The 14,511-nt window shown below is 39.8% G+C and overlaps 1 protein-coding gene across 1 annotated transcript; it reads right to left on the bottom strand.

Moving 5' to 3' along the window:
- Positions 1–2,097: 2,097 nt before the first annotated feature.
- Positions 2,098–11,348, bottom strand: MRPS33 (mitochondrial ribosomal protein S33). The gene is made up of 3 exons (XM_010983201.3): positions 11,278–11,348; positions 6,553–6,796; positions 2,098–3,111 (listed from the first exon to the last, which is right to left on the bottom strand). Exons 2-3 carry the CDS (start codon positions 6,765–6,767, stop codon positions 3,006–3,008), a joined length of 321 nt encoding a protein of 106 aa, XP_010981503.1. The 5' UTR covers positions 6,768–6,796; positions 11,278–11,348; the 3' UTR covers positions 2,098–3,005.
- Positions 11,349–14,511: the final 3,163 nt, after the last annotated feature.

Below are 14,511 nucleotides of genomic sequence, written 5' to 3'. Positions count from 1 at the left end.
GTCTCTTAACTCTCTAAACTTTGAGACATAAAAGCTTTGGGAGAAATGTGTGAGGAAATAGGAAAAAGGTGATGAGAGTAGAATTTTAAATTTTAATTTATTCTTTTGTGGAAGTTGCTTTATAAATAAAAGCATTATTATATGTGTGTGCTTTTAAAAAAAATGACTTTCTGGAACCCATGATTACACAAATAAGATGCATTTCACATCTGCTGCTTCTGAACCTATCATGCTGCATGTAAATGTAGAGAACTTTCTATTTTTAGCAGGTATTTGTCAACACTACCTTGGAAAAATCTGCTAGTAAGATGCAGCAATTCTTACTAGCCATGCAAATAACTATGTAAAAATATTTGATTAACCTTTCAGTTAATATCGTTCTTTTCACAAATATGTTAATACCTCATTAATCCAGTGAAGTATTATCGTGATTTTACAGAGGCAGAAAGGGGTTCAGAGACAGTAAGTGACTGAAGGTCTCATAGGCAGTAAGTAGAACTACGTCACAAACCCATGACCTTTGAATCCGAAACCCAGTGTCTTTTTACTGTTGACTACTAAAATTAAGGGTAAAATCCTTCATGCACACAACACACTAGACATTTGAGGGAAAACACATAGTTTTGGTCCTGACCAGAGAAATCTAAGTAAACAATCCGGCTAGCCTAAACCTATGGTTCAAAGACTTCTTTTTTTTTTTTCCTAATTGCACTTAGTTCTTGTCTTAACCTTTGGTCACTGGTATCCTGAAATGTGTTGGTTCCACGGCACCAAGAACACTCTTTTATCCTCTACTTTCTATTTGGTTCACTGTTCAGCACAGGCTGTTTTGAGTCACACGGCTTTTACTGTTACCATTTGGTTTTAGGATACAGCTGATGTACAAATGAATTTTAGCTTGCCTTTCTGGTTTTCAGCATGGAGCAGTGCCACTCTAATCTGCTGCTAAGTTGTCTTCAGCTTCCCTATTTCCCTAGCAAACAGTGCTAAGGCTCCTTGAGGGCTCAGGGACCATCAGCAAAACAACATATGGATTCTTGGCTTATTTTCTGACTCAGGTTAGCTGTTGGTATCTAATGCAGTTATTCTCTTGAAAGTAACAAGCTAATGCTCCTTTATGTTCCTCTTACAGTCATTCTTCAAAAGGTGGAGATGGCATTAATTCAGAACATCCACTTAGCTACAGTGGGTTCAGGCTCTAAGCCTGTTTCTCAGCCCAGTATCCTGGGCTTATCCACCCACCTGCTCAGCTGCATTGGCCAAGAGTAACAGGGCACCTGCCCTTTCCAGAGCAAACCCCTGAGAGCTTACCAATACTTTACAATACACACACGCTCATTCATACACTCTTAGGGACTGAGGCTATTGGTCTGTGTCCTCTACAATGAGCATGTGTCAGGTGCTCAGGAAGAGTTCTAAATGAACGCATTCTCAGCCTTCTGCTGGGATTCACATCTATCAGATACAAATTATCTACTTTTCGGTAGTCTGTATTTTTATCAACTATAAATATAGGCTCTAGCCATACCATCTGAATTTTGTATCTAAAAATGTCATTTATCTAAACATGCAGCAGGATTCCTACTAGTTCAAGGGTTATTCAGAGGGCAGTTATTGCCAATTCTTCCAGCGTTTTAGGGAAAGACAGTTATAGCTGGAGTGGCTGCCGTACGTGCTCCTGCCTGTGTGCTTGGCTCTTTCCTAAGAGGCAGAAACAGAGGTTAAAGGTCCTTTATTTAGCATAACAGTGTGCATATAGTTAGCACTTCTGTACCATACACTTAAAAATAGTTAAGATGGTAATAACTTTCATGTTTTTTGCCACAATAAAAAGAAACTTTACAAAACTTCCCAGATAGTGTTAGAAATCTTCAGATTTTGTAGGGGGGAAAAAATCAGCAAAGCCCTCACAACCTCATTGGAAACTCACTGCTAGAATACGGTGAGCATCTAGCTACTCGAAGGCATACAGATAATCTCCCATAGAAATAACATCTTAACTAGCCTGACCAGAGAGCAGAGTGTGTAAGTCCCAGCTTCTCCGCAGAACCTGCAAAACCCTCTGTGTCTGGCCTTTGTTTCATTACAACCGATGCATACTAGTTAGTGGTCTTTATTTCAATTTCTTGAACGGGACAATTTCTTCTTGCCTTAGGCTTTACACATGATGTTCCCTGTGCCTCAAATGCTTTCCCACCATTTTTCGTCCACCTAACTCTAATTTATTCTTCAGAGCTCAGCTTAAGTATTATCTCTTTAGGGAGGCCTTCTTTAAAATCCCTACTGAGGTTTGGGCCTCTTGCTCTCCCTCTGGATCAATCCATCGATTCATCCAGACTCTCAAAGAAGTCTGGATTTTTCCTTTGTAGCATGTAATACGATTGTATTTATGTAATTATGAAGATCAGTCCCTGCCACAGGACTGAAAGTTCCATGAGACAGGGATTGTTTCTTGAAAACCACTGTATTACCTTGTATACAGCAGGTATGTAATATTCTCTTACCAGTACAGCCTTTTATCCCACAAATCTGTCTTACAGATATTCTCAAAGGAGTAGGCGGAGAGGCACATAAAGTTTGTGAGCTTGGTAGTGGAGACAGTGGCTGAACAGCTAGAGAGATGAAAGCGGTTACAGCCAGTTAAGTGGGGAAGCAAGACGGGAGTAACGAGGATGCTCATTTAATGAGTTTTCCCCTCCACTCCCCCAACATCCCATCCCCTCCCAAACAAGTCATTCAACAATAATCATGTGTTCATTTCTTGGGGGAAAAAGGTAAACCTCAGCTAATAAAACCAGGGCCAAAATAATTCTGCAGAAGTAGAAGGTGTTCAAGAAACCAGTCACAATTAAACTGGATTAGATTTCAACATAGAGATGACTGTGTTCCTCCAAATAGTCTTCAACTCGGAAAGATGACACTCCTCCAGTATGTGGAGAGAGAACAAACACCTCCTCCTGCTCTCAGTCTCTGAGGAAGAAGTCTCCTCTCCTGATGGACTAACACTATTTCTTTTTTGCAGCTCTCTTCCCTTCTCCTTTCCTTGGTTTCCCCTTTCCACGAAGCTTCTTTAGACGCAGCTGCTCATCCTTAAAGTCCTGATGCTCATCTCTGAAAGGAGAAAGAACAAAGAACTAGCCAGTATTTTTACCAGACTGGAAAAGCACACCACCCGCCCAGCCCTGTTCCCGTAGGTGGTTCTGGCTATCAAGCTTTGAATTCTACAGGGCACATGCTCAGTGTGGTGAACAGAAAGGACAGGGAGCTCCCAATGGACAGATGGGCTATGTTCCGAAAGTTCATTTCTAATCACAGTTTCCCCTCACAGAAACAATGCTACAGACAGCCGTTAATTACCAAGCCCGCCCATGTAAACGTATGTAACTATGATACAACCCTCATCATTGCCCCAGATTTCCCTATAACACTAAGACTAAACACTGAAAGGGGCAAAAGTGGTTGTAAGCCTCAATAACTACACAAGACTCTGAGAGGCCCAGGGATTAGCATCTACTGCAAGGGGGAGAGGTCTGGAGAAGGCTGCCTTAATGGCAGTGAATCATTCACACAAAAAGGCTAGGGAAAGACTCAGGCAGAAGGAAGCTGGATCAACAAACAGGTACTCAAGGGATCAAGGCAGCCAGGGCTGTTGGTTTATGGGATGGGGTGTAAGTAAGAATGTCTGTACTATGTAAAAATGTCTGCATACTAAGATCAAATATAGTGATCTATTGGTATCCTTGGGGGATTGGTTCTAGGATCCCCCAAAAGATACCAAATCCACAGATGCTCAAGTCTCTTATATAAAATGACATAGTATTTGCATATAATCTGCACACATCCTCTCATATACTTTAAATCATTTCTAGATTACTTATAATACCCTATACAATGTAAATATTATGTAAACAGTTGTAAGGTGCATGGCAAATTCAAGTTTTGCTTTTTGGAACTTTCTGGAATTTTTTTCAAATATTCTCGATCCATGGTTGGTTGAATCTGTACATGTGCAACCCAGGGATATAGAGGGCTGAGTATACCTAAGACAGTATAGTGTTTAAATGTGTCAGCTCTGGAACTCATTCTGGGTTCTATCATAGCTCCACCATTTAGTGGCTGTGTGACCTTGGATGAGGGACCTTCCTCTCTCTGCACCTTAGTCACCTCATCTGTAAAAGTGTGGCCTCATCTGTAAAAGTGTGGATAATAGCACACTAATTAAATGTAAGAGAGGGATTTGCTGGGCCCAGTTTTTAACTCCCTGGGCTGTATTAAAATAGATTGGTTTTTAGGGTATGCTGTTTTATTCCACGAACATGACAGATACAACAGACTTCCCTGGGATTAGCTATGATTGCCTCCAAATACCCTATTTTCAGAAAAGTAGCCAGAGTAATTCTTCTGAAATATAAGCCAGATCATGTCACTCCCCTGTTCACAATCCTGCAAACTGCTTCCCATTTTACTCAGTGCCCTTCCCAATCTGCCTCCTGCCTCGGCCTGTGCCGCTCCTGAAACATACGAGGTGCCTTTCCACCCCAAGGCCTTTACTTTGCTCCCGTCTGTGTTCTGAAAGCTCTTCCCCGGGTCCCACTTGGCTCACTCAGTACCCTCAAGTCTCTGCTTAAACCTCATCTTCTCAATGAGGCTGACTCTGACTGTCCTGTTTCACCCCGTGACCGTCCTCTCCCCTCCCACTGAGAGCCCGGTCAGCACTCTCTGTCCTGCTCAGCCGGCTCTATTTTTCCCCCACAGCACATTCAGCTTGGTAATACACTGCATAATTTACTTCTTTAGAATGTTTTCCCCCCTCTTCTTCCCTCCCAGCCCCTTCCTGACAACCCCCAGCCAGGAAGCAAGTTCCAAAGGCAGGGGTCTTTGTTGATGAACCAGCCCAAGCACCTGCCTGCCTAACTGAGTCACTGTTCTTGAGAACCTGCTTCCCTCCCCGTTTTGTAGGTCTTTGAATAATATTTTCTTTACTGAACGTTGTCTAGTTTCATTCTGCCCAATTCCACAGGAGGCCTTGTGTTAGAGGCACCATTTACCATAATGAGTACTAAATACATGAAAATAACTGTGGTTTTCCATAGATAGCTAAATGCTAGGTATTTTTTCTCTGTCCTCAAAGATAGTGAAGGCTTTATTTTCCAAACAAATGGAGAGCAGCAGCAAACAAGTAAATTAAAATAACTGAATGTAATTTTGTTACGGGCTGTAATTTTCTACTCAGGACACCTGCCTTCTAATGATGTCTTATTTGGGGTAAGAATAAAATTAATTTTTATTTTCTGAGCCAAGACTAATGGCAAGGGAGATAATCCCAAAAGCAATTCCAGAAATTCAAAATATGTCTTGGATTATAACCTCTGATAACATATTAACTAAGAAAACCTATTCTACTTTGTTCAATGCTATCCCCTTTTGCTCATCTTAAATGCCTGTACATGAAAAGTACTTTAAAAAAGTCTGTTGTATAAATGAATGTACCAATCTTTAGTTATCTGGAATGAACTATTAATTTTATTATAGTAGAGCAAACAGTATCAAATTAATTTTTGTATTGCTGGCCTAAGACAAGTTCAATTAAAACATGTTAAACTTTTAAAAAAGTAGGCATTTTTTTTCTCAAGTATGTTTTTTTTTTTTTCATGTTTAGGCTTTTATTTTTATTATTATTATTTTTAACGGAGGAACTGGGGATTGAATCCAGGACCTCGTGCATGCTAAGTATGTGCTCTACCGCTGAGTTATCACCCTCCCCATGTATGTTAATTTTATACAATTATGTACTGTTTGAATTCTTTTATAATGAGCATGTATTCGTTTGGTAATTAACAAATTTTTTAAAGAAAATGATCCCATGGGTATTTGATCTTTTTTCTTTCCAGAACAGTATACCATCCTAAGCACCCACTTCCCACAATACACAAACATACAGATGCATGGCGGAAAGAGCCTACTACTCTTACTATTACGTATCATAATCCTATTATATTATATCTATTACATGTTACCCTTGAAGATGAACCTCAGCTAATTTAGACCAAATTACTATACCAGAAAGAGCACCAACTCAAAATGCCAGAAGGTGAAAGAAGATAAGAAATCCAACAAGACTACCACCAGAGGGGAAAGGAGGCTCCCGCTCACCAATCAGGAAGCAGATCAGCCGCAGGGCAGGGTCCCTTTTCCTCTGACCAACAAGAATCTACTCAGCATTTGAACCAGCTTTCCTCTGTATCCAGAGTGCTCGCACATTAATGACTAATTAAACATTTCCCTATAGCTCAAAATCTAGTCGCTGTTAGTCACATTTTAGACATAATTAAGTTATGTTTTCTAATAAAATGCACGTTTCCTTTTTTTTTTTTTTTGTATATTCATTACAGATATTTTGAAAGCTTTCCTTCACAAAACTGAACCTTTTGAATTACCTGGGCACTCTTATAAGAACCACAAAACTGTAAAGATAGAAAGGCTTATTTTTTTCCTTTTGTGATCTACTAAACAAATCTCCCACAGGTCACCCTTTGTGTTTTTTGCCATTACCTGTAGAGGCCAAGAAAACGTAGTGTCCCCATAAGCGCGAAGTAAGTGTTGTGATTTGGATACCAGTCATAAGTCTCCTTCTTCTTGGCCAAAGGCAGCTCACTAAACAGCTTTACCACTTTCATGGATTTGGAATCAGTAGGCCTGGCAACTTCACCAAACAGCCGGGCACTCAGACGAGTCATGCGCAAGGCATATTCTGAAAGTGAAGACATTTCTTGAGCAGCAAGGAGCAAGAGTCCCTCTAGAAGATGAGCAGAAAGATAAACAGGTGAGTGTCAGAAATTTCCAGGTAAATGGACACTTCAGAGAGTGAAAACACAGCAAGCCACATCTGAATCAGTTCACGTCATTGGCAGGACATGCCCTGGGGCTGAGAAACATCCAGTCCAAGTGGCTATTTTCTTTGCATGCTTTACATTTGCAGTTTTTACATGTGGTGTTCACATAACATTACTCCCTCGCTGTACTGCCCTTTTTCCAATGAAGGAATTTCTGATTCAATAGGTTATTTGCTGATAGTCAGCTTACCTATTTGTAGGCTAGATGAGGACAGGGAAACAATCCTACCACAGCATTGTTATTACACCATCAGAAAACACCTACCTCAGCAATCTGCAGAATAAATATGCTGACTGCTTGCTACCTAAAGGTTTAATCATGGTAGAGAAATAATTATGTTGTTGTCTTTATTATCAGCCCTTTGAACACTGCTCTCCTCAAGGGCTCCAGATGGCTCTCAGAACTGCTAATGAGTGATGAGGTCATGTAGCCTCTAGGTTGCTGGACTGAATTCTGCCTAGAGACTGAGAGCCTGTTGGGAAAAACAAACAAGAGAGAGCAGTCTTATAGAAATAAATTCAACAGCTCAAAAGATTCATTTCATGCATGAATAAAAAGGCACTTACGAATTGTGATGTTACTTGTCTTCTCTTCCATCTTATATATTCTGCTTTAAGAAAATTAGCTAAATTCTTTTTAGCTGAAAATAGTCCCTTTTTCTTCAGAGGCACAGAATGTTGAAATAGTATAAAAATGATATCTGAACATGCAGAAATTACAGCTAATAAATGTCAAAAATTATATAGGTGATACATAAAAATCAAGAATGTTCACAGGGAATACAGCCAATATTTTACAGTAACTATACATGGAGTATAATCTTTAAAAATTGTGAGTCACTATATTGTACACCTGTAACTTACATAGTATTGTACATCAATTATACTTCAATTAAAAAAAAAGTGGTTGAGATTTCCTTATTTGGGGAAAAAAAAGAATGTTGCTGGTGAAATAACTCTCATTCTGTTCTGGTTCAAATGTAAGGGTAATTGTTGGCAAGATATGCTAATTTATGTGAAAGTTTTGTAGTGAGATGAGAATTTTTGCTGGGTATCATGGGGGGACAGTTCAGCTGGGATGAAAAGGAGTTGATTTCTAAATAGAAAAAAGGCATAAACCTATCTTGAAAAACCAATGGGAGAAATTCCTTAACAGGAATGCCAAGTACATTTCAAAATAGCTCTTGCAAGGAAAAAAAACCCCAGTATTTAAATGAAGAATTTTTTTTTTATGTCCATTCCAAGGTCTGTTGAAAGAGCAGAGGATGACCTCAAACCAACTTCAGAATGTCAGTCTTAAACCATTTACCATTGTGAACACCAACCAAGCAATCTTGGGCCAACAGTGCCACCTGAAGGCCAGCAATGGGAGAACCATCAGATCCAAGGTCTCTCTGTCTCTCCCCCTCCAACCCTGGATCTGTGCAAACCTTGCTCATTCCTTTCTTTTCCTTTCAGCACACTCCCAGTTCCAGGATTCACTTTTCTCCCAACTCTGCTTCATCATGTAGACGGGGATGGATTAGGGTGTTAGGGGTAGGGTTATAATTTCATCAATAAGAAAAAGTCATTAACAGTTTAACATATAAATAGAAAATAGTAACAAATCAGTGCTATAAACCTCTAAAGGCCTTGCAGATTTCCAGAAGGTGCCTTCAGAAGCTACAAAAAGTTTCTTTGCATGCATTCTTTTCTCTCCTTTCAACCATTAAGGTTATCTTTTTTCCAAACATCAGATAAAAAAAAACTTAGAGACAAACGGTTTCTTAAGTGGCTTTTCTTTGTTTTGCTTACTTACTATTATGGTCTCAGAACCGATTTCTGCTGTAATTGCACAGTATTTCCACAATCAGTTATTTGTAAGATAGTCTAGGAACTATCATTTTGTTACAATATTTTCAGGAAAATATGTTGTGAATTCAAAATCATTTTATCTTTAAATGAAGAGGCAGGATGAAGTTCTGAAGCCTGGGTTTGCATTCTGGCTCTGCTGCTTATTAGCTGGGTTATTGTGAACAATTACCTATTTTCTCTAAATCTGGGTTTCCTTTTCAGGAAACAAAACTTGTTAGAAATTAGAAAGTGGCACTGAGTAAATGGTAAACAGCAACAAAAAACAAACAAACAAAAAAAAGAAAAAAGAAAAAACCTAAACACGCTTGGTGCTCATATGTTCTATATAGACACATCTGTTTATTCCTTGTCCTCATTTAATCATGCACAAAAACAGATACATACTCCGTGAAGTTGAACCTGCACCTCCCTAGAATGATACCCTCTTACTAACACTGACAGCCAGGGAAGCATAGGGGAGGGAATCAGCAGCTTGGTAACCTGACAGCAGTAAGGAGAAGGGACTCATTAGGACAGTGGTCACTGAAGCCATCAGGATACTGAGTTATCTCCATGTCCACCTTGGAATGTGGCAAATTACTGGGACACATAAGCTCATAAATAATAAGGTCTCATTAGAATCCAGTGGAACATGGGCATATCACAGAATCCAAGTCCCAAAACTTTCATGATGGAGAAAGAGAATAAGTCTCTTCAAACCCGAATCCCTTACTAGAAACAAAGAAACATTTGCTAAATAGAAGCAAACTGAATATGGTTATAACATTACCAATTACTGCCTTGTAGTCTCCTACAGAGCACAGACATGTCTCTGATGAAGAATGGCATACAAGCTTGGTATATATTCTTTTACATAGACTAAAACAGCTAAAAAGTTCTGCTGCCTATAATTATTGCTCCTGAGATTGGCAAACTGCTACTTTTTACTAGCTTAAAAATTTTTTCTAATTGGAAATCTTTACCTAGGATTTTTCAGGATCCTGGTATGCCTCTTCACAGTATCTTTCAATTTTATGTTTAAAATACATATTATATATATAATATATACATATTATATATATATGATAACCATGTGAAAGACATTAAAGTAAAAGGCAAATAAATTAGATTTTTATTCCTATAAAGCCATTCTAAGGGGTACAGAATAGTCACTTAAAATGTCAGCTTTTCTTTAAATGTAACTAAAGAAAATAGTATCATGAAGAAAAGTTAACTGGACTTGAAAATGCTAAGCAAGACCAAATTACTCAAATATGCTGGAGCAAAACATGTTAAGCTCACATGAGAAGATTCCCGTATTTTTACTTTAGCATAAAAGGGCAAGTTTCTTTGATTTTGCTGATAGGTCTGATGCATTTTAAAGGTCAGGTTTATTTCAATAACTGGCTTTGGATTAGGTTTGCCTTTTTCCTTTGAAAAGTGCAGGCAATGTGCAGTTCTTAATTTGGGTATCCCTCAGTGTGGTGAATCCCACAGAACTTTAAAAGTGTATGCTGGGGGCGGGGTGGGGAGGGTATAGTTAAGTGGTAGAGTGCCTGCTTAGCATGCACAAAGTCCTGGTTCAATCCCCAGTACCTTCATTAAAAATTAGTAAGTAAATAAACAAACCTAATCTCCGCCCCCCCCCCCCCGCCCAAACCCAGCAAAACAAAACAAAACAAACAAAAAAAGTGTATGCTGGTATATGCGTGTGTAAATTCTGCTGGGGACAAAGTTTTTCTCAAAAACCACTGGTTAGTGGAGAGCACCAGCTTTGGAGTAGAAAAGTTGGTTGAAATCTTGCCTCTGTACTTCAATGGCCAATATCGCGTTTGTAGTAGTATGTATTCTTTCCCTTCGTTTTCTCATCTACTACAGGAGGACACTTACACTATTTTACGGCGTTGTGAGGCTGACATGCAAAACGGATGGCACAGTGCCTGCCCTATTAATCATCAGGCCTCCAGGGACGCACACACTGTTCACACGTGTTTTACATAAAAACAATTTAAACACAATGCTTTATTATTCTGAAAGCCCAGTACCGATTGTTTTACTGGGTCGTAGAGACATGAACGGCTCTGAATATATGCCCAGCTTTATTCCGTTCAGCAAGAACAGCCCCAACCCCCTCCAACTGCCTCGATGACGCTGGCCTGTGATGGAAGCAACAGTGTCAAGTCAACCGACGTCTGACTCGGTAGGGCATTTCGCTGATATTTTTCTTAGACTTCATTTTACTTAAACTGATAACAAAATTAACCTGCATCCCCCAACCCCCATCAAGCTACGGTGCAGAAGGCAGAGAACCTGAGCCTTCAGTGCTGCCTAATCAGGAAGAAAGTACGCTCGCGTCCTTCGTTTGATAAATTCCCCAAATTACGCAGGAAAAGGCCAAGTTGTGTGATACATGTGAAACCTCCGAGCTGGTTAACGAAACTGACTCGTACTATTCTTGGCCACTCTACGAAGTTGGAGACCTCCGCCAGATCTCCATGGCCATCGCCCACATCTCACTAAGGACGCCCCTAAAAGTCACGAACAGCCTTACCTAGTCGTGACCTTCCTCTCTCCCGCGCTCCTTTCCCGGAAGTCCCGCCCCCCGGAGACGGTAGCGGAGAGCAGTAGAGAAACGGAAGTTAGGCGGCTAGAGGGGAGTCTTCGTGAGCGAGCCGGAGCTCCTGACGTCACACCAGGCGCCCACGCAGTGACGCTAGCGTCTCCCGGTGCGCGGCGGCTGACAGAACGCTGACTCTGGAGCGTGGGGACTAGCTTTCTTGGAAGGTCCTGCAGGGTTCGCTGACTGTATTTTGTTGGAAGGGGCTACAGAGCTGACCTCTGGACCTCTGAAGCAATGGTTATGCGTGTGCCCTGTGGTGAAGAATGAAATGCATTTCGCTTTTCCTTTCCCTCCTTCCAGCTTAGGCCTTGATGTGCTCCAAGCTCATTGCTCGACTCTGGGGGCTGAAGAGCCTTCTGACCCACGAGGGGTGCCGTTTTCCTCCCTCCCACCGATCTACTCATCCTCTAATAGTCAGACAGTGTCACCTCCACGAGGCCGTTCTTGGTTCCTCTTTGCTGGAGTAAGGGGCTGTTTGGAGCATTCTGTGTCTTTCCCCCACTGGCCTGCAAGCTTCTTCAGGGAGTGGGGATGGAATATTTATCTGACTCCTCGGATAAATATTATTTAGTTATTTAGACCCAGACTGGCAGATAGTAGAAACACTGTAAGTATTTCACTTCATACTAAATCTGCTCTCAAGCAAGCATCCCACAGGCACTGGAAGAAGCATTTGTTGGATGTTTGATAGTTCAGCTGAGAACACTGATTTTCTGAGCATTATTCAAGATCTTTCATAAATTCTTTAAAATGTACCCTGGTATGGCAAATCAGCAGCAAGCTATATACCTAGAGAGTATTCTATTGGCACCCTCTTCCCTCCTACAGAATTTTATTAAGTTTTTTTTTTTTATTAAGTTTTGACATCTTATCAATATATGCTATAGAATTTGTTTCTATCAAGTTTTGGCATGTTAGAAACGGGTCTGGTTTAAGAAGTTGAGGCAGGGTGTAATGAGAATACTATGCATAGCTCAGTCCAAAAAAATATCCTGGGTAGGAATTACATCTTGTCTTTTGTGTATCATAGAGTTAGCTTGTTTTTATGTAGTAACTACTGAATCATGTAAATAAGGAGGCTTCCTTTGAATGTTGGCAGTTAGAAAGTTTAAAGCCAAATTTGCAGTGGACTCAGGGCAAGAACTGTTATATGTATATTTGTGTAAACAAATGTAAGCCTTATTGTTGGCTCTGTTTTGTGTAACTATCTTAGGTTTTTCCCTTTTTGCCTATTTATTATTTTTGTTATCAGTGTTTGTCAGTCTCTATAAACTACCATAACTCTTTCTTAAAATATAGTAAGGTATACAGAGTTACAGGTAGCTGTGTACTCTGGGTATTTTGTACTATGACTCTTACTAAATCAATTTCATGAGGTTCATACTAGCTTCCAGAGCCTGCTGTAACAAAATATCACAAACTTGATGACTTAAAACATCAGAATTTTTTTCTCTCATGATTCTGGAGGCCAGAAGTCCACAATCAGTATCACTGAGTTAAAATCAAGGTGCAGGGCTCTAGGTTAGAATCAGTTCTTTGACTCTTCCAGCTTCTGGTGGTTGCTGGCATTCATTGACTTGTGGCCACATCACTCCAGTCTTCAAGGCCAGAATCTTTAAATATCTCTCTGTTTCCTCTTTACATCACCTTCTCCTCTCTGTGTGTCAGGGCTCCTCCTGCCTCCCTCTGACAGAGGTACATGTAATTGCATTTAAGGCTCACATGGATAATCTAGGATAATCTCCCCATCTCAAGATCCAAGATTCATATCTGCAAGGGCTCTTTTTCTATATACAGTAGGATTTCAAAGTTCCAGAGATTGGGACTGATAACCTTGGGGGACATTTTCATGTAACCACAGAGTTAGAAACAGGAAGCCTATGATATTGGCCTATAGAAACTGTTACTGTCCAATGGGGAAGTTTATATATTAGGGTAGGCAAACTAACATAACAGAATAAATCTCTGGTGGACATTAGCTTCCAGACCTTGGCTTACCCATTTGTACCTCCAAGCTGAAGCTTCCTTAAGGACACTTTTACAGTAAGAGATTGCCTTATCTATTTCTACTATCTATAGTCCAGTGTTTTAAAATTGTGGCTTATGAATCATTAGTTGATTGTGAAACTGATTTAGTGGATTGTGAAAAGCATTAAAAGACATTAGAATAGGAAATATCAGAGTGCATCATCACATGTAGTGAGGGTAATTATTGTTTCTTGAAACAATATATATATGTGTATTGGATCATGATGTAAAACATACTTCTTATTCTAGGTTGTGGTAAAATGGAAAGCCTCTGCTGTAAGCAAATTCATTATTCATCGTACTCTACGGCAAATGTACCTTGCCATTAGACGGAGCAGGAATTAAAGCCCACGTCAGTTCAAGTTCTTATTGTGTGGAATAGTCCACGGGGCAGGTGGATACCTACTCCTTCAAGTAAATTCATTTACAGATCCCCTGTTTCTGTAAGTACTCTTTCCTAGCATTGTGTAGGTTCTGCTTTACTATTTCTGCATTTACGATAGTTCTTTTCTCACTTTACGAAAGGAAGATATATTCCTCACCTAGGGTGTAAAACCCTCCAGGATGACAAAGGGACAGTTCAACATATTTAGATGTTTGGAGGAGAAGCTTCCTTTAATGATCAAAGCATCATAAACCCTCCTTAAAAAGGGTTCCTGTTTTTTCCCATCTTACATATTTTCCAGGTTAAGGGTGAAGTGTGGCTGTTAGAAATATGGTAATTGGATATTTGTTGTGACTTTCTGAAATCAGATATGCTCTGTGAGTGTGAATGGTGGGAGTGATAGTAATTTTTCTTTAATCATCATGTCTCTTGTATCCTCTGTGCTTAAGAAGTGCATTATTATTGAAGGAGCATCTGGTGAGAGCAAAGCAAAACCAGCCATTGAAGAAAATAATTGAACCTAAATTTTTTTCACATATTTAAACACAAGCAATTTTCTTCAGCTGTTCTTAGTATTTATCTGTAAGGTGTGTCATTATCTGGGAAGAAAAGTGACTTTGAACAGCCTAAAGAGTGGAGGTTAGTGACACTAATCCTTTTAAATACAAAATGGATTATTTTAAGAGACCTTCATATTTTTTCCCATTACGTGGACTAATCTGCAAAAAAGTGATACACAATTTTATTTTAGA

This window comes from Camelus dromedarius, chromosome 7 (assembly GCF_036321535.1).
Source record: "Camelus dromedarius isolate mCamDro1 chromosome 7, mCamDro1.pat, whole genome shotgun sequence".
NCBI classification, from domain to species: Eukaryota; Metazoa; Chordata; class Mammalia; order Artiodactyla; family Camelidae; genus Camelus; species Camelus dromedarius.
The sequence above is the reverse complement of the archived record's forward strand: the minus strand, read 5'-3'. Positions and strand labels throughout refer to the sequence as shown.

Bases quoted from the DNA above. Each gene is read 5' to 3' on its own strand.
- MRPS33 (XM_010983201.3), bottom strand. From the start codon at position 6,767: ATGTCTTCACTTTCAGAATATGCCTTGCGCATGACTCGTCTGAGTGCC. The intron at 3,112-6,552 runs GTAATGGCAAAA...TTCTCCTTTCAG, and splicing joins CGTTTTCTTGGCCTCTACAG to AGATGAGCATCAGGACTTTA.